This window comes from Drosophila kikkawai, chromosome 2R, assembly GCF_030179895.1.
Source record: "Drosophila kikkawai strain 14028-0561.14 chromosome 2R, DkikHiC1v2, whole genome shotgun sequence".
In the NCBI taxonomy this organism is placed as follows: Eukaryota; Metazoa; Arthropoda; class Insecta; order Diptera; family Drosophilidae; genus Drosophila; species Drosophila kikkawai.
Window position 1 is genome coordinate 1,898,157 of NC_091729.1, and position 23,568 is coordinate 1,921,724.

Below are 23,568 nucleotides of genomic sequence, written 5' to 3' on the forward strand. Positions count from 1 at the left end.
ACCCCTGAACAGACAACAGCGAAATACCGCCGGAACTAGCGGCAGAGATAAAAGGAACGGATCACGACAAAAGGAAGTGTTCACGACAACGAAAAATTAAGACTGGCAAAGGAGGGGGGAGTGCGACGACCCACGTCATGAAATACATTCCTTTGTTATTATTAGTAAACAACACCAAAAAAACATGAAGATACATTCCTTTGTTATTATAAACTAGCAGACCCGGCGAACTTTATCTCGCCCCAAATTCGACTGATTAAAACAAATGAAATTGAGACGTTCCGTTTCTACTTTGACGTACATGTCGAAATAGTACTGTTAAAACATTCAAACTTAGTTGATGACTCAAAAAGAAGTGATGGCTTGTAAACAAACCTGTCGTTGGATTGACCATCTTTATGTTGAAGTGATACCCATCTTCTCCACGACAGCACATCAACGGGTATTGAAGACCGATGAGTCTCATAAACTGGCTGCAATTGGCCGTTATCCCGACGCTTAAGAACAATATCGCGTGATTCCACATTTTCGCCAACAATCACCACTGTGACTTCATTGATAGTGGGAACATTAAATTGTCTTCCATGGCTACCAGTGGGTTTGTCAGCGCTGATAATAATTTTGTGTTCGTCATAATGCCTGCGGTTTTGAACAATCTGACCAATTCATTATGCTCATGGAGAAGATTTTGCAATTGTTCGATAATTTTACGTTTAGTTGCAGGAAAAATTGAACAGCGGTGATTTAGTTCAACTGCCGAATCACCAATGAAATAGATCTGAAGGAATTTATGATCTTTGTTTTGTGGTGATAACAAAGCGACCGCTCGGTGGTGAATTTGCCCTTGAATCTGAATGTTGGAATGCAATTTCGAAAAAATGTGAGTTGTTCATTTTGATAATAAAGAGACGCCATTACCTTATAACTTGGATTGTAGCCTGATTGATCAACAACCTCGACTCCAAATGACGTAATTGGAAAGCATCTGTTATATTTTTGTGCAAGCTTTAGGAAACTGTTTGATTGGGCTGAAATATCCATATAGTAGCGAATATAATGGCTCTGGTGGATGAGTCAAAACGGGCAATTTAATTTTGCCACCTGCACAGCATAAGCCGGGGGTATCCAACCGAAACTTCAGTGCATTGTAATGCTGAAATACGACAGACAATGAATCAATAACAACGCAGCTAAGATCTTTGTAGGGTGTTTCAGAATTGTATGCGAATGCAGCGCGATTCAAGTTTTCATTTGCAGTTCGTCTTCCTCTATTATTTTGTCGGGATTGAGGTGGTCTTTGAGCAGCGCAATGCTGTGCCATCTGGGCACGTATCGATGCGTTTCTTTCTGTACGTTCCTCTTGCGTCCGGCTATTACGGAAATTCTGACTACTTATTGCAAGTCTTGATCGTCTAACAGCTGGCATTATTTCCAATTGTTTAAGCTCACTTTGGTAATGCTTCGTTAACTCGATTTTTTTGTTTCAATATTTTTTTTTACCGATTTCATCGATACAGAATCTCAATGCAGCTATGATCTTTGTAGGGTGTTTCAGAATTTTATATCTGTTGAGCCGCTAGGGACTTTTTCAGAAGGTTTTCCCAAAATTTTCTTATCCTATAACCTTCTTCTGGCAATTACAAACAACTGAAAAAAAAATTGCGCCAAATCGGCCCATCCGTTCTCTTGTGATGTGATTGCTAACATTTTTTGTCTCCATTTTTATATATATAGATATAGATGAAAACGTAGGGTTAAGAATAAAAACAAAGAAAAACACAAACACCAACGGCAAGATTCAAATTATGGCGGGCGCGGGAAAGATAGGAAGTACGGGCACACTGTCACCGGGTGGCAACGCCAGCAAAAACATAGCGCGTCCAATCCCGAACAGCTGACGACAATCGAATAGATATGGTCGATCTGGCAACACCCCGCCTATCAACCATCGGAGAATTATCGATTATCGATCGGGGGAAAACAGCTGGCGGCCGGCTATATAAAGCGACGCACCGACCAGTGCAACTTCACTTTTGCGGAGCAGCCGAGGAGACAACTGGTGAGTGAATAAATAATACTAACCCTAGATCAGGCAATAGAATAAGGTTTGGCCCTGGCATCGAACTCTAACGGCAAAGAGATATAGGAAAAGGTATAGGTAGCAGTAGGACTAGGTCTGGCCCTTGTCGGCGGATCTAGCGAAGTAGACGGGAGAAGCGGAGTTTGGCCCTGGTTGACGGGCTTCGTATAGCTAGTTAGGTGTGGGACGAGGTTTGGCTCTGGATGGCGGATCTCGCGGAAACAGGGTATCGAGTGCGGTCCGTATGACCACGCCGTACAGGTAGTAAAGACTTGTGTCCTGGTCTGGCCCTTGGATTTCGGATCACGAATAGTGTGAGGTTCGCCACATTCGCAAAGCAAGCATTAGAGGGGACAAGGGTGGCCCTTGCTGGCGGATCTTGACAATTACAGGATAGCAGTAAAGCGTTAGGGACGGTGCGAGCTTAGGCAACGACGGTCGCTCACTTCGAGGGACGTCACCCGGACCCACCTACCGTGACCACGACAGCGGCCAGCCCGCAACCGGTCACGCACCCTACGCGCATCACCCGAACAGGGTATCATCAACCGACTCACCGCACACTCGTAGTGGAGTCGCATCACTCACCCAGAGTGCAGTCAAGCCGACTACAGACAGTCGCATCACCCGAACAGGGTATCGTCAAGCCGACTCACCGCACACTCGTAGCGGAGTCGCATCACTCACCCAGAGTACAGTCAAGCCGACTACAGACAGTCGCATCACCCGAACAGGGTATCATCAAGCCGACTCACCGCACACTCGTAGCGGAGTCGCATCACTCACCCAGAGTGCAGTCAAGCCGACTACAGACAGTCGCATCACCCGAACAGGGTATTATCAAGCCCACTACAAACAGTCGCATCACACGAACAGGGTAGCATCAAGCCGACTCACCGCATCGATAAGCCGACTACAGACAGTCGCATCACCCGAACAGGGCAACATCAAGTCAACGCACTGCACACTCGTTGCAGAGTCGCACCACCTACTACTACCCACTACTACTACACAAAGACCACCTTACCTATTCATCCATCAAAGTAAACGCACGTGTTTTTTTCTTGCGCTCTCGATTTGTGTGGAATTTGGCTTAAAAACCACCGGGGTTTATTACATTTCATATTTAGTGTTTTTAATAGTTCCCGTTCATTTTCGCGTGTGCATCCAAATTTTCTATTTGTGTTTTCTAATCCAATTTAATTAACATTTTAGTTTGGCTTTCAAAATAAATGTTCCTGACGAATTCTTTGACAAACTATGCTCTCCCCAAACCTGCCCAAGGCATGTGATTGTCAAGAGTTTCGAAGCAAAGAATAAGAAAAAGAGGCCCTATTGACAACTGCGCCTTCTACGTCTTCCAATTCCGTCCCAAAAAACTAGCCAACTCCCTCGGTATCTCCTATCAGAATGCAAGAAGCTTACGCAGTAAGCTTCCTAAATTCTATTCTTGGTTATTTTAACATCCAAGGGGCTATCTGGTCCCTAGATAAATTCACTAATACACTTCTTACAACAGCACATCATGCTGGTTTGTTTGACATTTTGCTGTCCCAGGTCAACCATGTATGAAATTCCTTAGAGCGCTTGCTAGATCTTTGTTTTGTCTCTGATTCGGCAAGAGCTAGATTAGCTAGGGTGGCGCCCCTGACGCATCCCGAAGATCACTATCATCCTACTTTCGATGTAACCATCGACATTGGGGCTGTTTTATCTGATCAGATTAATCTGATTATCCATCCTCTGCTTCGGCAAGACGGACTTCGTAGGGCCGAATAATTTTATAATTGATTATGATTGGTCCGATCTATACATATGCACTGAAATGGCTGATACCGTGGATATTTTTTACAATGCTATGAACTCGTTTTTTAATGAATGCTTTCCGTTATACTATCCGTCAACATCAAATAAGCTTGCTAGGTTAACCAAAAAGTTGATGCACCTCAAAAACAAACAAGAAATGAAACAAACTCGGAAGTTTGTATACACTTGCAGATTGGTTGTTGATGTTTATATTATAAATTGAAATGGTGAAAATACACACAAAACAGAGTTTTATTACATTTTACCTATACTTATTATGTTTACAGTTTGGCAGTTATAGTTTTACATTCCCAGCCTTACATTTCCTCTACATTTACCGATCGCTTGTATGGAAGCTATATGATATAGTTGTCCGATTTTTATGAAATTTTTACCAAAATTCTATAATAATAAAATAAGCTCATATCTCAGAGTAGATGAAAATACATTGAAAAACAACGACGTTATCATTTTTTTTCTATTAATTTCCCGATTGTTCCTATGGTAGCTATATGATATAGTCGTCCGATTTTCATAAAATTAAAAAAAAAAATTCTAAAATAAAATAAAATGGCCATATTTCAAAAATGATGTAAAAATGTTGAAAAACAGCCAAGTTATGATTTTTTTTTCTAAAAATTTATCGAACATTTACATGGCAGCTATATGATTTAGTTTGATCCGGTCTGAGATATATAGCAGTGAGAGTATATAGAAAATTATTTTGTCATATATACCTAAATTCATTATTATTAAATGTAAATCATAAGTATATAAGCTTTCCTACCTATTGTAAGCTTTCTAAAAAAAACATAAGCTTGATCTGCGCTCAGTCGGATCACGGCTCAAGAACGACATATTACGAATGTATGTATACTTTGGAAATAACTTTATTCTATATAAATAAAGAACAAATAAATAAAAGTTGTAACTATAGTTATTCCCACAGGCGATAGCATAATTATATGCAAAGTTTCTTTCAGATAGCTTTAAAACGGAGGGACTAGTTTGCGTAGAAACGGACAGGCAGACATGGATAGATCGACCCGGCTGTTGATACTGATCAAGAATATATATACTTTATAGGGTCGGAAAGGTCTCCTTCACTGCGTTGCAAACTTCTGACTGAAATTATAATACTTTGCAAGGGTATAAAAATCTAATCAGGCAATTGCCGATCTATTTGCTCAGTTTTTTCAAACTACTTACTCCAACTTAATAGACTCATATCAGACTGACTTTTACATCATCCCCAAATCGAACCAAATTTTCAGTCCTACCTTAAACGAAAGCTCTCATCTTTTAGATCTTCATCGTGTTAAGCCAGTCTTTGTCCCGAAAAGGACGCAAAAGGTCCTCTTTTAAAAATGAACTTTCTTATGTTCTTAGGGTTACATCTGGAATCCCGCAAGGGACTCATTTGGATCCCCTGTTTTTTACCTTATTTATAAATGATCTGCCCAAAGTTTTGACTAACTCCAGAGTACTTATGTACGCTGACAATGTCTAACTTTGTGTGCAATATAAGAACGCTTCTTAAAAGTCAGATATACAGACAGATCTTAACAATTTTCAAACATGGTGCCGCGTGAACTTATTAAACTTAAATAGCTCTAAATGCAAGCTTATGTCATTCTCCCGTGTCTGAACTGCTCCTCTTTGAAAAGAATTAATATAGTTGATTATATGGGTGACCGACAGGACTCTAAACTTGACTTTATCGATCATATTTCGTGCATGGTGAACAAAGCCAGGGGTGTGCTTGGTTTCATTAAAAGGTGGTCGAAGGAATTCAATGTCCCCTATGTTAAAAAATCTTTATATACTACACTTGTTCGTCCTATTTTAGAATATGGATCCTGCGTTTGGAGCCCCCAGTACGGCGTCCACAGTAAACTCATAGAATCGGTTCAAAAGAACTTTTCGCTTTACGCGGCTTAAACTGGTATGCAAACCAGAGGTTACCGTAGTTTCCTCGCATTCTTTTCTATTAATTTCCCTCCCGCCTACTAACTGCTAACATTAACAATCACGTGCTTGGTGTCGCAAGTTCCACTTGTTATGTACTGTACATAGTGCTTCAACGTCTTGCAATACAATTAGCTTTGTCCCATTGTAGAACATCCTTTTGAATTCCATAAACCCCTTAGGAGTCCTCTGTGAAAATTATAATGATTTGTACATTATAACATATAATGTAGACAGCCTTCCTAAACTAAAAATTTTTATCTTAACCCACTTAGTACGCATGGAAGCAACCAATTTGTTAGCACGTCAGTAGTAGTTTCCTCGCATCCTTTTATATTTATTTCCTTCGCGTCTACTAGCACCTAACACGATCAAGCACATGTTTGGTGTTGCAAGTTCCACTTGATATGTACTGTACAAGTTAAGAACTAATTCCAAGCTTGGGATGAGCAGGCCAATTCATATTCTTTTTATTAATATTAATCATTTTATTATTAATCACTATTATTGGAGGGGGGCGGTTTTAACCTGAAATGCACTCGGATAAATAATAACACGTAAAACTTTCGGGTTTTTGCGCGACGTGGGTCGGATGTCTTTATTGAATAAGGAGTAAATTGGTACTACACAAAGAACAAAACTAAAGCTAGTGAGAGCGGATTAGAAGCTCTAGGACTGGAAGTCCGGAGGAGGAGGGAGAGAAAAGGAGAGCGTCCGGGATCACACTGCCTCCCGAAATTAAACGCCTTTCTGGCGTGAACAACTATTTTATTTTTTCTATCACTCATGCATGGTTCACCCCAATATTGGACCATCCTTATGGAAGAATAGAAGTTTTGCACCGAAAAACTATCACCTAACTATCCCCAATAGAAGGGTGTACAATGTAGATGCACAACGGATGCGGATACGGTATGGACCGGTTGTTCAACAGACGGGGGATATGTATCTGTATGAAGACCCCATTAAGGATAGAATCTGAAAGTTTGGTTAACATATGTATGTATCTTGAAAAACAAGAAAGTTACTCATATTAAATTCTTTTGTCCAGCCGATCGATTGTATGGCAGCTATATGATTTATTTTTCCGAGTTGAACTAGGTTTGGTAGACATACAAATGTCGCAGATTATTTTGTTAATTCAAATTATAACGATTTTTGTGGGTACACACTTTTTTAATTTATTATTGTTTCTCTGTTCTTTCGTGCGAGCCATACACCGTTTTGCCAACGTAGTATGGGCGTGGGTATGAAAGGGACGGATATTGTTTTCTGAGAACTCACCACACCTGCGTATGTGTTGGAAGGTAAAAAAGAATTAAAAAGGAATGACCCAGCGTTTTTGAGTCGCAAACAGGTTGGTTGTGAAATCCAGGAATCATGCCACGTGCCAGAAAACGATTCGCCGAAAGTCCAGTTGAGAACTCCGATGCTGGATCGTCGTCTTCTAACAATTCTGGAGCTGCAAAACCATAATTTCGTCGAGTTAATAAAACAAGTACAGTGCTCTCAAAATGAACCAAAAGACGCAAAAACCATTGTGCTGCCAAAATTCAACCCTGATCGCGCAGGATCAGACGCGCTGTCCTGGTGTTCAACAGTCAACTACATATTGTCTGAAAACCAGCTCATCGGCAGCGCTCTTGTAATGGCCCTCAGCAAATCATTGGAGGGCACCGCATCTCACTGGCTCTTGCAGACATGTTTTCCCGGCATTACATGAATCCAGTTTCGAGAATTATGAACTGTTATGAATTTGCTAAACGCACGCCCAAATGAAGGAGAGTGCTTGTCGTTATATGGGAGCAGAATGGTCACCTCACTAATGGCCCGCTGGAAGTCGCTCAGCGTCGAGCAGATTGCAGTATCCGTCACGTTGGCACATGCAGCTGGCATAGATAAACGGTTGCGCCGTTTGGTTTTTACGACGGAAATCAAAAGCCGTGTTTACGCCAGGAGGCCCCTGTTCCCCCTCTGCCCACCGAGCGTCTGAGCGTCCAAAAGCTCAAGCGCTCCCAGCGTAGCAACGCTCGCCCGCTCTCGCCCTCTTGATCTCCCGCGCTCGCTCTCCCGCAGCGCTAAGCGCTTTCGCACTCTCGAGCGCGGGCCTCGGGCTTCGTTGCCGAACACTCGGATCGGCCGCTGCCGCTCTCTCGCTCTCGCTTAGCGGAGTAAGCGGGCCGTTTGCTTAAGCTTAGAGTTAGTTCCATGTATGCAGCGAAATAAAGCTGATCTTGAATTTACCCACGACGCCCCCGCTACTTTTCATTTCGTCTCCGGAATATTTTTCGCTTGCGCCGTGGGAGTTCTTTTCATCATCATCCAGCCCATTTTTCCGAAGGAAGGAAGCGCCGCCCCCAACATTTTGGTCCTTCGAGCCGGATTTGTATTCCGGATTATTTTCAACTCCGCCCCACCAGCAGTCATCGGCGTTTTTTTCCAAAGATAAGTACGAGCATTCCGTCTCCCCTCTCTCTGCCGATCTTCAGCAGTGGTCCGAACATTGAATTTCGTTCACTCTGCTGCAAGATTTTCCGTGTCGACTCCAAGTCCGAGTTTTCCTGACACAACGGCAGTTGAGAAATTTCCATTCCTCCATTCTCGTCGTTTCGTGGAAATTTTCTATCCGCCTCCGCTTTGTGTGTGTCGCCATATTCCTGGCTTTTTTCGATTCTCCGTTCCTCCGTTGCTCCGGTGTACATACACACATACTCGCGCGCCAAATATCGGCAGCTCCGCGAAAATCAAAAGGCAAAGTGAAATTGTGTGGTGAAGAAAAAAAAGGCATAATTAATATTAGGCAGCCGGAAAGTAATTGTTTCGGGAGTTCCCTGTTCGCCGAACAGTTCGCCGCTGCCGCGATATTTTTTTTTGTGTGCAATTTTTTTTCTCCACATAATTTGTGCTATTCCGCCAATCCAAATACAGTCCACTTCTCGAAGCTCCACTGTGAAACACAAGCCTTACACATACACATATATTTCCATATGCATGCATGCCCATACAATATATTTTCCGCCTCCTACACAGGAACGACCAATAAATAAACATTTCAAAATTCAAATAAAATAAATTAAAATAAAATATAAAATATATTAAAATATATATATAAACCGCGACAAAACAACAAACGTTTAGGACAAAACGGCAAATCAATTCACGGGTGCGATTACGACTGTGTTTTTTTTCCGCCTTTTCCAAATTAACCTGTGTTTTTTATTGGGGTTGTTTTTGCCGGCGGCAGAACCCAGTGCCCGTGTTCTTCCAAACAAAAGCCAAGGTTTTAATTCCACCTTTCCGGCTCCGTAATAATTTTCCGAATTATTAATTAGTTATTTGCGGCCAATAATTTTTCGAATTCTTAGTGGAGTTTTTGCGGCCAATAATTTTCCGAATTATTAACTAATTATTTGCGGCCAATAATTTTTTTCGAATTATTGGTGGATTAATTCATTTATTGCGGGAAGAAACCAAACATTCGTGGGTCGCTGTTTAGTCCTGTTCTGAGCCGACCAAAGCCGGATACAACTTTCTCATCCGAGACACCTAAATATAGAATTTTTGTTCCTCGACATTCCGGTCGACGTTCGTTGTTTTATTTATTTCTGGTCCAAGTCGGCGCCCGACGCCCTTACTCGAGTGATTTCCGCCTTCCCGAGTTTTCGCCAATTCTTTTCTCGGTGGTGCCCGAGGCTCTCAGAACCTGAGCCCGGCATTTAATTCGTGAATTCACCCGCAGCATCCACTGGCAGTGTGACCGTAAGCGAGCACATGTCCTCCTCTCCGAGTGCGGAGAATTTTCTGGGATATTTTGTACTGCATAAGTTATACAATTCCGCGGCTTCTGGCAGTTCCTATTGCGCCCCTTTGCCAAAGTGACCCCAAGTCCCATTCCAAAACTTGTTTTCCGTCACGTTTTCGAACCATTGAGTTCGGGACTTGTCCGTTTCCTGCGGCGACCAACTGATTCGCGACCTTTCGACGTCAAGGATGCCCACGGGAGACGAGGAACAGACTCCCCTGATTCCGGCAATTACTCTGGAGGGGTCCCAGTCCGTATCTCCTCGGCCTGATCAAGTAAAGCCAAAGGCGACCACTGCCACTCCAAGGGCAAAAGGTCAAGAGGTACTCGACACTTCCCCCAGTACCTCATCCAGATCCACTCGGTCGGTAGCCAAGATGGCTCAATCCGCACTCGATATCGCCCTCCGCAAGTTCATTTCCACAACGGACCGTGTGAGCCATTTCGAGGCTGACATCAACACTCCGAGCGCCCCTGAAACCGATCGATTTCCCCCGCCATGTGCAAGGTTCATCGGGATCAGATTCGGGCCCTGTGGGATAAGGTGGAGCAGAGCTATGAAAACTGCTCCGACCTACTTTCCGTGTCCGCTGACAGCGCTGCCACCTCAGATGTGCTTGAATCCAAGTACAGTTATTGCTATTCCGTTTATTCGAGGTGTGTGGTCCTGTTACAAGAAATAATCGAAAAGGCCGCCGCCCAGTCCACTCCGGCTTCCGCCCCTATGCCCACACCCCCGTCCATGGGTTGTCGATTGCCACCAGTGGACACAGAAATTTTCGCTGGCGATTATCTGCGGTGGCCCACCTTCAGAGACCTTTTCACCGCGATATATATTCACAACTCGCGCCTCACACCGGTGGAAAAGTTGTTCCACTTGTTATCCAAAACAAGTGGCGATGCGCACGCCATCGTATCCAAAGCCCCTCTGACAAATGATGGCTTCATCTCCGCATGGCAAAGCCCCCCCGAGAATCGGCGGTTACTTGTCAACAGCCAGTTGAAAATCCTTTTCAACATTCAGGCTGTCCCCCAAGAGTCCGGAGCAGCTCTAAAAGAACTGCAAAGCACCGTCCAAAGTTGTCTGACAGCCTTAGAGATGTCCTCCATTCAAATCGAGGCGTGGGATTGTCTCTTAGTGTATATGGTTTCCTTAAAGCTTCCCAAAATCACACTTTCGATGTGGGAGCAATCCATACACAACAAGGCTGAAATTCCGACCTGGAACGAGTTAGATTCGTTCCTGACAGAGCGGCATCGCACTCTGGAAGCGATCGACGACATCAGGCCTAGCAATTCAGGGCAAGTTCCGCCAAGACCGACGGCTGCGAGCGCCCCAGTGCGCAGGCTGAATTCCTACGAGGCCAGAGTGGCTCCGGCCCCAAGAGGGTGCGATCTCTGTTCGAGGGAGAGCCATCCGATTCGCGTGTGCCCACGGTTCCTCGAGATGGACGTAAATAGTCGCTCCAGAAGAAAGCAGTTTTGCCTGAATTGCTTTGCAAGAGGGCACCAGCAGCGGGATTGCACTAGTGCCCATAGCTGCTTTACGTGCCGCAGTCGTCATCACACCCTTCTGCACCGCGATAATCCCTCCGCGACCGCACCAAGTCCGACGGCGCCACCCAGGCCTCGATCGGCGCCTACTCCACAGGGCACGAGCGCCGCTCAAGATCACACTGATGTGCAAGTGTGCTTCGCTTCCGGCTCAAGAGCCGTTCTACTGGGCACAGCCCTCATTAACATTTGCCATTTAGGCCGAGCCTTAATCGACTCTGGTTCCGAGGCAACCTTCATCACGGAGAGGTTGTTCCGTCAAATTAGCCCACCATTTACGCCAGTTCAGACCAGAGTGTCTGGGCTCAACGAGACAGTTGCCGCCCAATCCACCAAGCTCTGCACTCTCGCCATCCGAGCGCCTTCCAGACCCGGGCTGCAGCTGGAAACTGCAGCTTATGTTCTTCCGCAGTTAGCTGGGAAGCTCCCCTCGTATCCGATTCCACGAGACCTACTGAAGGAACTTCCTGACGTCCCGCTTGCTGATCCAACGTTCTCCGAGAGCTCCGAAATCGACGTCCTGATTGGAGCTGACATTCTTCCGTCCGTGCTTCTAGGCGGCTCCAAGAATAACATTTTCGGCTCTCTCCTGGCGCAAGAGACGATTTTCGGATGGGTGCTCTCAGGCCCAGTGTCTTCAGAGGCCACGAGCGGCGTGTCTGTGTTCTCGACACGAATTTCCGTCCAGTCAAACCGCTCGGTGGACAAATTCCGTCCCATTCGCAGTGCCGCTGTCTTGGAAAGCAGGCGTACCCAAAGCGCGCAGTCCTACCGTTGCCGAATCTGCAACGGGTTCCACCCGCTCAGGAAATGCCAACAGTTCCTGAAGCTCAGCGCTCATAAGAGGCTCCGTGCGGTTCTCGACAACCGCTATTGTTCAAACTGCTTGGCCCACGAACATTCTGAGGGAACCTGCCGCAGTGGTGACCAATGCAAGACGTGCAATCAGCACCACCACACACTCCTGCATAAGCATGACCATCCAGGGCATGCACCCCGTTCGCAGCAGCGGGCACCTTCATATGTCAAATTCGCACACCAACGACCATAGCGAAGGTCGTCCCTTTCCCGATGGAAGCGCCCGTCTGCCCGCAATTACCAGTCGCCTGTCACTCCGATGTTATATGTAACTGTGGTGTTGTAGCTCTATTCCGTGTTCCCAATCGCAAGGGTTCTATTACTAATTCCGATTTTTATCTCCGTCCTATTCCGCCAGTAATAGCCAATCACATACGAGGGCTTCATTTCCATACACCGCGATCGCTCTGGAAGGCAGATGTACCCGAGGTACTTAATCCTACCGTAGCCGAGTCTGCCAACGTTCATCCGCTACGGAAAGTTCAACGTCTTCTAGCGCGTCCTGTTCACGGCATTCGACGCCTCCGCCTTGTTCAGCAAGCTCCTTACGACAAGTTTTCGCCTCTCCATGGCAATCATCCGCCTCTCCTTGGCACTCATCCGTCCTTCATCGCTACTCGTCGCTCCAGCATCAACGATCTACGCAGCGCTCTGACGCCCCTCCATACCATCGTCCTGTACGGGTTTATTGCAACCCGAGTGATTGCAAGGGGGGGGAGAATGTTTACGCCAGGAGGCCCCTGTTCCCCCTCTGCCCACCGAGCGTCTGAGCGTCCAAAAGCTCAAGCGCTCCCAGCGTAGCAACGCTCGCCCGCTCTCGCCCTCTTGATCTCCCGCGCTCGCTCTCCCGCAGCGCTAAGCGCTTTCGCACTCTCGAGCGCGGGCCTCGGGCTTCGTTGCCGAACACTCGGATCGGCCGCTGCCGCTCTCTCGCTCTCGCTTAGCGGAGTAAGCGGGCCGTTTGCTTAAGCTTAGAGTTAGTTCCATGTATACAGCGAAATAAAGCTGATCTTGAATTTACCCACGACGCCCCCGCTACTTTTCATTTCGTCTCCGGAATATTTCATATGTAGTTCTACGTAGTTCATATCAAATACGACGCTCCGATTGGTTGCGAAATTTTGAGTAGGGGCATCGGCGTAACAATTAAATCAAGCGCACTTATGTTTAATGATAAATAGGAAGAGGACCGTTTTAAGTGACCGAAATATTAGGAGATTGTTATAGACTTGAGGAATTAAATAATAATTATTGAGACGTATGCCTGAGAAGAGGATTACCACGGTATTGGATGATGAAGGTGTTGATGAAGAGACCACGGAATTGGATGATGAAGGTGTTGATGAAGAGACCACGGAATTGGATGATGAAGGTGGTGATAAAGAGACCACGTGTGCATGCTACTTGTCTTTATTGTGTTATTTAATTTAATTTATTTGCATTTTAGTTTGGGCTGCTGCTCTTTGACCCCCCCCCCCGCTCTTCTAGTGCCCCTGCACTTATTCCCTTGCGTCCTCTCTTAAATAGTGACGGTACAGTGGTAAGTCCTCATAATGTCTCTTAACATGGTCTGCTTCTCTAAGAATTGTAAGAAAAATTGTGGTTTTAAAGAGCTATTATTGAGTTTTCGCAAAACTCAAGATATGTTCTTGGCGCTGGATACTCAATTTAATAGCCTCAAGCTGTTAAATGAGTCTCCTAGGCGCAAAAAAACCGCAACTGGTGTGCAGCATCTAGGCGGATCCCAGCCACCACTGATAGGCTCTTAACAGCAACCTCCCTCGACTCTGCCCCCGACCCCGGGACAAATTCCAAGAATCCTGAGATCGAGCGCTACAAAAGATTCGGTATCCGAATGCGTCGCGGGTGCGACCGTGTCCCCGGTGTTGCCCAGTTCCGTTTTGTCCACTGGGGGTCCCAACTGTTGTCTCAGCCCTCTCAGAGCCCTAATCCAAGTCCCTGCCAGGGTATCAGGCCCGGACTACCGGCCGAAAGTGGTATGGTGGGTCAGTCTGCCGTGCCAAAACCCCTTACGGCAATTCCACCAACAAAACAGTTATTTGTTTCGCGGCTTTCCCCTGATCAGACATCGGAAGATGTCATAGCTTTTATCCAAGGCAAAGTAAAAGTCGATAGAGAAAAAATTAAGGTGAACAAATTTTAATTTTCTTACCCTAGGAACATTTTGTCTTTCAAGATAAATGTTCCTGACGAAGTCTTTGGCACTCTATGCTCTGCCCAAACCTGGCCACAGTATGTGGTTGTCAAAGAGTTTGAAGGTACGAAAAAGAAAAAGCGGCCTGTAGGAATTACTCTTCCTAGGCCAGATTTGCCCAATGCTCCGTCTATGTCTTTCAATTCCGTCCCAAAAAACTAACCAGTTCCCTTGGTATTTCCTATCAGAATGCAAGAGGCTTACGCAGTAAGCTTCCTAAATTGTATTCCGACAGCGTCGCATTTGCTTCCCAAGTTATTGTGTTCACAGAAACCTGGTTAAAGCCGGAGATTCTGAACTCCGAAGTTTTTCCAGCTGCGTTCACAGTATACAGGCTAGATCGGCCTATCAGACGTGGGGGAGGTGTCCTTATAGCGGTCGACTCCACTCTCACGTCCGAATTAATAACTTTCGAGGAATCCAACAATGTTGAATTCTTTTGCGTGAAGCTATCAGTTAATGGTAGTTCCATTTTCGTTACATGTTCCTACATTCCTCCATTGTCGGAACTTCCTATTTATTGGAACCATCTTTTCGTTATATAGTTGGTTTCCAAAAGACTTTCGGATAGGGACCACTTAGTAGTTCTTGGTTATTTTAACATCCAAGGGGCTATTTGGTCCCTAGATAAATTCACTAATACACTTCTTACAACAACAGATCATGATTTTATTGCTGGCTTGTTTGACATTTCGCTGTCCCAAGTCAACCATGTACGAAATTGCTTAGAGCGCTTGCTTGATGTTTGTTTTGTCTCATATCCGGAAAGAGTTAGCTTAGCTAAGGTGGCGCCCCTGACGCAACCCGAAGATCTCTATCATCCCACTTTACCCCCCTACTGTTTACATTATTTATCAACGATCTGCCCTGCAACTTATACGCTATACGGCTGCTCTTCGGAAAAAATTAATATAATTGATGATTTAGATGTCCTAAACTCGACTTTATCGATCATATTTCGTGCATGGTGAATAAAGCCAGGGGTGTGCTTGGTTTCATTAAACGGTGGTCGAAGGAATTCAATGACCGCTATGTTACAAAAACTTTATATACTTTACTTGTTCGTCCTATCTTAGAATATGGATCCTGCGTTTGGAGCCCTCAGTTTGGCGTCCATAGTAAACGCATAGAATCGGTTCAAAAGAACTTCTTACTTTTCGCTTTACGCGGTTTAAACTGGGATGCAAACCAGAGGTTACCGTCTTATTCTAGTAGACTCTTACTAATTAACTTACCCTCCTTATCTAATCGTAGAACCATGCTAGGTATTACATTCATATACAACTTAATCCGTGGTGACGTGGAAAGTACTGACTTGGTCGGTCAGCTAAATTTTCACGTACCAATAAGAAACACTAGATCATTTTTACCATTAGTTTTGCCCCACTGTAGAACATTCTTTGAACTGCATGAACCCTTTTGTAGTGGCGCTTGGGTATGCAATAAACCACCCTTAGCCTAAAAGTCGACACTAAACTTTTATTTATGTTGCGATCGGCGAACAGCATAAATGTTCCCCGAAATGGTTGCAGCCTACTTTTGGTGTAACACAGCGCTTCCAGTAGCGATGCTCTGAAGATATCTGAAGATATCGGGAAGGATCGCTCCCGATATTGGAATACGCTTATGTCAAAAAGACTCGCTGTCCAGATTTCCGGGGCTAGGTTAACTATTTCCGCCCAAATCTAAGTTAACCCTTTTCGATCTGACCCCCGAACGAAGCGGACGTGCTCTGGAGAGCTTGGATTCAACATAAATTTTGGTTCCTTTTAAGCACTTTAAATATCAGTGCATAAATAAGAAAAAAATATTATTTGTATTTTTCTTATACTCCAGTCAGTCAGAATATATCTGCATAAAATCCCAAAACAATTAAATTGGTGCCAAGGTAATTATGCCAAAAGCTTCGGCACATAAGTGGCCCCATTAACCAATTTAATTCTCTCCATAGAATTGGCACCAAGTGCCAAACCAAGTGCTCATTGGTTTTCTTTTCCCGTAAAATTCGGTGGCCTACAAGCAATTTTCGTAGCCCGAATAAGCAGACGCATACACCCCCCTCTCGCCTCGAGACGCCCGAAGGCAGCAGCTTTTCTCAGCGATTGATCGTCGCCAAGCTCCAGCAACAACCCCAAAGCGTGCAGAGCGCAGAGAGAGTTAAGCCAGTGCAGTGCATATAATTGTGTTTTTTTTGGTCGGCTACCCATAACCTCTCGCCGAGCATCGAGAATAGAAAAATAATAACTAATAGTGTGTTAAATCGACCTAGAGCAGGCACCAGGAAAAAAAAAAAAAAAAACAGAATTTTTTTATGTGTTTTTAAAGGCCTCAGTCGACCTTAACCCCCCTCCGCGAGTGCTCACGTGCCCACGTGCAACAACAAAAACGACTACCATACGTTGATAATATAAATTAATTAGAGGCACAGCAGAGCACCTGTAAACCACCCCCAAAATGTAGCGAAAACGCTATATAATGTGTAATTTGTCATAATAGGCATAGGTTAAATTGTTTTTCTCTTAAGTTCAAGCAGATATAAAAGCTTTTCTTGTTTCGGTAAAAATTATTCGAAAATGTAAATTGGCAAAAATAAAAGACAAGAAAGAATAATCAGAAACCTGCAAAGAAAAGTGAAAAAGTGCATAAAAATATACCTAAATGAGCAAAAATAATTGAGAAAAAAAAAAAAAAAAAACAAGTGCATATAAATGAATAAATAAAACCCTGCCTTCAATAAAAACACATACACCCCCCCCTCGCCAAGAAATTGTTTCCAGCAACTCGCCGTCCAAAGATCTTTCGACGATGGAGCTGCAGAAAACCATGTAAGTGAAACAACATGCATTTTAATTAATTTTCTTCTTGTTTTGCTCGCGGCTAAGCTTTTTGCGCATTATTAATAAATACGTCACTGATAACGAAAATATGCAAAAGCTTAGCAAACATAAATGCATTTTTGCTCCGCTGCTTGATCGCTACACTGAGCGAAGAATTTTTGTGAAGTAACCTAAAAATAATATAATTTTTGATTTCTTTTATTTAATTTAATTACTTAATTTGCTCGGAATAAATATTATACCGTAAATATTAAAATCTAAATTTAAAATATTAAGTTCCTTAATTTCCCAGCTTATGTTCTGGCAGTGTATACCCATGATTAGAAAAAGCTCTCTTGTTAGAGTAAACTTTCCGTATGACAGTATACACTGTAAGAATTTTTTTTGTGTAACTAAAACATGGAAAATAATGGAATTAATTTAAATAAATTTTTTTTTCGATCATAATTTTGCTAATATTTTGCAAAGCTTTTAGCTGCTCTAAATAAAAGCCTTAATTAATAAATAATGGCAAAATTCTCTACTTTTAATTTATTAAATTAATTTATCATTTATTATTCGTTATAGTTTTTTTTTTCTCTTATTTTTCTCATTTATTAAAATATATTTTATTATGTAATATACGATATGAAGTACTATATTTTATACATTTAAATTCTTATATTTCTAATCCCTTTACTTTACAGCAGAGTTTTTCGTGAATTATTCTTTTCTTTGAAAAAGTCAAGCCAATTAGAATTAATGTAAAATAAATGAAGTTTTCTTAGATTTACTTTTGTTTTATCTACTGCGTTTAAAATTAGTTTAGTACAGAACAATTATGAATTTTAGAAATAAATTTGTTAATATGTTGGAAGTCGAGTAGAGTTTATTTTTTGTGGAAACCATGCCCTAGCCAAGGGATGTCCAGTGCCTTCTCTTTCCTTTCCCTTTCCTTTTTTTTTTTTCTTCGTTTCCCCTCCTTTCCTTCCCCAAGTACGCGAAAAATAAATAATTATTGTACGTAGAGAGCGTGTGAGTCCAGTACACCCCCCTTCCATACCCACTCCCTACTGCCGAACTAATTGTGAGCCGGATCCAGCGCGTACGTCCCACTGCCACTCACTCCCAACATCAGCTCTCCCCCAAAACCGTTACATGTTACACTTTAGAGTCCTCTGTGCAAATTATAACGATTTGTACACAATAATATCTAACGTTGATAGCCTCCCAAAACTAAAAACTTCAATCTTAACCTACTTACGCATGCAAGCAACCAATCCGGTAGTACGCCAGTAGTAGTCTCCCCGCATTCTTTCATATTTAATTCCTTCGCGCCTACTAACTGCTAACAGAACAAGCACGTGCTTGGTGTGGCAAGTTCCACTTGATACATACAAGTTCCACTGTATATAGTGCATCAACGTCTTGCAAAAAAAAAAAAAAAAAAAAAAAAGGTTGTGATGGAGAGACCACGGAATTGGATGATGAAGGTGCCACAGATCAAGCCGGTGAGGGCTGTGATTTGAAGTAGAATGAAGACGTGTCATGACACGCCCGAATCAGTTCCACGTTTCATGACTTTCTGTGCAGGTGGGTGCCCGAGTTATATGGTTCGCCATTTGCTGCAGGAAGGCTGAAACTTTGGTAACGTTCGATGAATTGTTATTTGGCCGGCCTGTGAACTAAATTGCGAGCTATTTAAGATGGCCGGTTTGTCTAGACATAAGCTGTGGTCTAAACTAACTCAATTATTGACTGGCCAGGTTATCTTGTGTATGACTGTGTGCTAGTGGTTGGCATGATGTTTAAAACGAATGAATTGTTTGGACTTAAGTTGGTGGTAATCCGGATCTCATGGCATAAGTTGTTTAAAAGTAAGAAATAAGAAGTCTAAGAGAAAACTTTGAAATAATTTTGTTCGATTCTGATTCTGAAATGATCTAAGAAAATTAAATGAAGAAAGAAGGTATTTTGCGAAACCCGCTTGAACTTGAATCTCTATAGAAAATAAGAGAATGAATTAAACCGTTATGTTATAGAATCACGAGGACTCGAGATACGTCAGGAAGGCCGTGTCGCAGATTATTTTGTTAATTCAAATTATAACGATTTTTGTACACACTTGTTTAATTTATTATTGCTTCACTGTTCTTTCGTGCGAGGCATACACCGTTTTACCAACGTAGTCTGGGCGTGTGTATGAAAGGGACGGATATTGTTTTCTGAGAACTCACCACACCTGCGTGTGTGTTGGAAGGCAAAAAGGAATTGAAAAGGAATGACACAGCGTTAGGTAAGGTATTTAATTTTTTTATTTCCGTAAATTTTTTTTATTTTTTACTTTAATGGCTCAATATCTTTTGTGTCCATTGTTTTACATCGATTATAGGAAAATTGACAAAGTTATGCAGAGTTGAACGAAGGCCGGTTAGTGTTCAATGCATGAGCATCACAAAGTTTAAAGCGCTCTCCTAAAAAATGCCATTTTGAAAATCGGTGTGCACGATAACTCAAAATCTACTGAACCGATCGCGATCGGTTTGAAATTTGGAACATAACTTCGTTAAGTAATTCTACAGGCACTAACGTTGAGCTTTTTTAAATATTTAATTTTATAACATTTATATTTAACAAATTAACTTAATTTTTTAGTCAAAAATCGGGGTTTTGACTTTCAATTTTGTTAGAAAATCGGGAAAAAAAATTTTTAAATAAAAACGCTTTGTGAATACCTCGGGACACTTATCCTTTAACGAATGAAATATAATTTTTTTAGATCAGATGATTCTGTGGACAGTCAGGATGTACACCGCAAACCAATTTTTCTTGGAGGCGACTCGGGAGATTCCCTGTAACTCCTCTACCTCTAAATATTTTTCAATACAAAATTTATCAAAAATTGTTCAAATATTGTGTTATTATATGGTTTTTATTTAAATAAAAAAACTTTACTAGACAACAATAATGCCGAGAGAAGACGAGCAATATTTAGCGAGTGAATACGACTACTCAACCAAAGACGAGATGACGACTTGAATTTTAACTTAATATTACTTTATTAATAAAATTTAAAACTATTAACCAATAAATATAAAATCCCCTTATAATAAATCATGCAAAATCATACCAAAATTTAAATGCAACTCCTTCTCGTATGTATCCCACGCATCCGATTTTTCTTGTTCACTTAACTCTTGCTCTACTTTATTTTCTAAAAGACTGTCATGCTCATGGTACTTGTAAACTAGGTCTGATTGCCGTAATAAATCAGCTAGTATGGTATCCTTTGGTAGCACAGGCACAGTTCTTTCAATCTTTTGAGGAATCGTTAATCTGAAAAAAAAATTGTTATTTGATATAAAGTTTTATAATTATACAAATATTTCAAATAAATATTAAACAATTTAATATTATAACAAAACGAGAAAGGGAGCTAACTTCGGCACGCCGAAGTTTGTATACCCTTGCAGATATTATTTCATTATATTTTACCTATACTTATTATGTTTACAGTTTGACAGTTACAGTTTTGCATTCCCAGCTTTACATTTTTACTACATTTACCGATCGTTTCTATGGCAGCTATATGATAGAGTTGTCCGATTTTTATGAAATTTATACCAAAATTCTAGAATAATAAAATAAGCTTATATCTCCGAGTAGATGAAAATACGTTGAAAAACAACGAAGTTATACAATTTTTTCCTATTAATTTCCCGATCGTTCCTATGGCAGCTATAAGATATAGTCGTCCGATTTTCATTTCACTGTTGAAAAACAGTCAAGTTATAATTTTTTTTCTAAAAATTTATCGATCATTTGTATGGGCGCTATATGATATAGTCGTCCGATCCGGCCCGTTCCGACATATATAGCAGTGAGAGTAGACTATATGCAAAGTTTCATTCAGTTTTCGTTCATTTTATTTTACCTATACTTATCAGAGAACGGCAAGGGTGCCTGTTTCGACAACTCTATTCACACTTGTCAAAATTTTGGTGCCGGTGTTTCTTACCACCGGCAAATAAAGTAAACGAGTCGCACACACATAAACTTGCACGAGTATAACTTATAAAAAGGTGGTGAAGCGCGTGAACGCCGGCAGCAAAGCCCCCTCGGACCCGGAGACCCTTGAAGGAATAGTCAGGGTGCTTTTCCCAACTGGACAGCCGCTGCACTATCCGGTGAGCAGTGACTCTTGGGAGATATGCCCGGTCTCGGAACAGGAGATTCTAGAGTCTGCGAGGACCCTGAATAATAAGAAGGCACCAGGTCCCGACTCGATACCTAACAGGGCGACCAAGATGCTGCTCTCCCTGCACCCCAATGTGATCGCCGAGATCTTCAACAAGTGCCTCTCGGAAGGCACGTTCCCAGAGCGATGGAAGCGGCAGAAGCTCCTTCTCCTGCCGAAGCCGGGGAAGCCCGCGGGGGAAGCGTCGTCGTACAGACCCATCTGCCTGCTGGACACGATCGGAAAAGTCTTTGAGAAGGTTATCGTGGCGAGGCTGGAGGCTGCTATAGAGCGCGCTGGTGGACTCTCGGAAAACCAGTTCGGCTTCCGGAAACGGAAATCTGCCCTGGACGCCATCGAAGTGGTCACCAACTTGGCCGCGAATGCCATCGCAGGCACTAGATGGAAAAACGGCGCTAAGGAGTACTGCCTAGTGGTAACGCTGGACATCCGGAACGCGTTCAACTCTGCGGACTGGAGGCGGACACTGGAGGCCCTCGAAGCCTTTAACATCCCCGGTTACTTACTAAGGATTATCCGCAGCTACTTCAGCGAGAGGACACTCATCCTGGAAACCACCATTGGCACCAGATCGCACGAGGTCTCAGCCGGAGTCCCGCAGGGCTCCGTCTTGGGGCCTCTGCTCTGGAATACTATGTATAACGGAGTACTAAACCTCCCGCTATCCGAAAATACCACCATAGTCGGCTTTGCCGACGACGTGGCGCTGGTGGTCGTAGCGAAGGAGCTGGCAGAGGCAGAGTCAATGGCAAACAGCGCAATCCGAGCGGTTGAGTCCTGGTTGGCAGTCGCTGGCCTTGAACTGGCCTCACAAAAGACGGAAGCAGTGCTGATATCTAGCAGAAAGCGCGTGGAAACGGCCGAGATTCGGGTTGGCGGCCTGCCAATTACCTCGCAGCGCGCGATAAGGTATCTGGGCGTCTACCTGGATACCCGCCTCTGCTATAGAGAACACTTGGAATATATCCACGGTAAGGCTAGCGGAACAGTAAAAGCCCTCTCCAGAATCCTGCTGAACACCAGAGGCCCCAAGCAGTGCAAGAGGAAGTTGCTCACGAGTGTCGTCACTTCCCAACTCCTCTATGCAGCCCCGGTTTGGGCGGAGGCCGCGAATGTTAAAAGCTACGTGAGGGGTGCGGAAGGTACCTACCGCCTGTGCGCCCTGAGAGTAGCGTGCGCCTTCAGGACGGTTTCCGACGAAGCGGCCCTGGTCATTGCAGGGCTGGTGCCGCTGGGAGAGCTAGTGCGAGAAGCTCAGGAAGCCCGTCTCTCACGCGAGCCGGACAACCCGTCGGAAAGGCGCGAGGCCAGGGTCAGTGCCAGGCGCAGGAGCATCGCCCGGTGGCAGTCCAGGTGGGACAATTCTACTAAGGGCCGATGGACTCACCGCCTGATTCCGGACGTCCAAAGCTGGGTAGGCCGAAAACACGGCGAGGTAGACTTCTACCTAACACAGGCACTTAGTGGACACGGTTGCTTTCGAAGCTACCTCAAAAGATTCGGCCACGACACAGAGGACCACTGCCCTGAATGCGGGACTGGAGTGGAGGAGAACGTGCACCACGTTCTCTTCGATTGCCATCGATTTCACCACGAGCGGCTAGCACTGGAGGAAGTCGTGGGCGCCGCCATCGGAGCTGATAACCTGGTCCCCATCATGCTTGCCAGCCAGAAGGCCTGGGACGCGACAGCCACGTTCGTGGCTAGCGTTATGAAAACGCAGAGGACCCTGGAGACGGAAAGAAGGATGCGAGCGGAGTAGGCGGCCTGTACCTCGCGCGAAGCAATGCTTAGCGGCGGTACCGCGCGACCATGGCCATCTACACCGTTAATATAGCACCCTTCTACCCAACAACCCGCAGTCTTCGCTCTTTTGTTGTTATTTGTTTATTTGTTGTTTAGTCAAATGTATGTATGTCTTAATAAATGGAATATAAAAAAAAAAAAAAACGAGTATAACGAGTGGCATGTCTACCGAGCACCCGATTACGTTTTCAGCGATTGTTTTTATTCATTTTACACCCGGTACTTTTCGTTGCTCGGTGCCGGTGGCACCCACACACATAACTAAACGAGCGAGTAGTTGAAGCACACATAAGTAAACGAGCGAGTGGGTAAAGCACACAAAAAATACTCGGGTGTTTTGAAGTCACCCGAGTAGTTTTTGTGTGCTTTACCCACTCGCTCGATTAGCATTCGGTTTTTTTACTA

The 23,568-nt window shown here is 43.7% G+C and overlaps 1 protein-coding gene across 14 annotated transcripts in view; it reads right to left on the reverse strand.

The window, feature by feature from the left end:
* The window catches only part of LOC108081755 (transcriptional regulator ATRX homolog), a 596,348-nt gene that overhangs the window by 90,949 nt on the left and 481,831 nt on the right, over positions 1-23,568 (reverse strand). For 12 of the 14 annotated variants that reach the window (XM_070283643.1, XM_070283638.1, XM_070283631.1 and 9 more), the window contains one exon: positions 20,230-20,435. The exons of the other annotated variants lie outside the window; for them this stretch is intronic. In XM_070283643.1, coding sequence (XP_070139744.1) covers positions 20,230-20,435 — 206 coding nt within the window. Of the gene's footprint in view, positions 1-20,229; positions 20,436-23,568 lie in introns of those variants that run through there. 14 annotated transcript variants of the gene reach the window in all.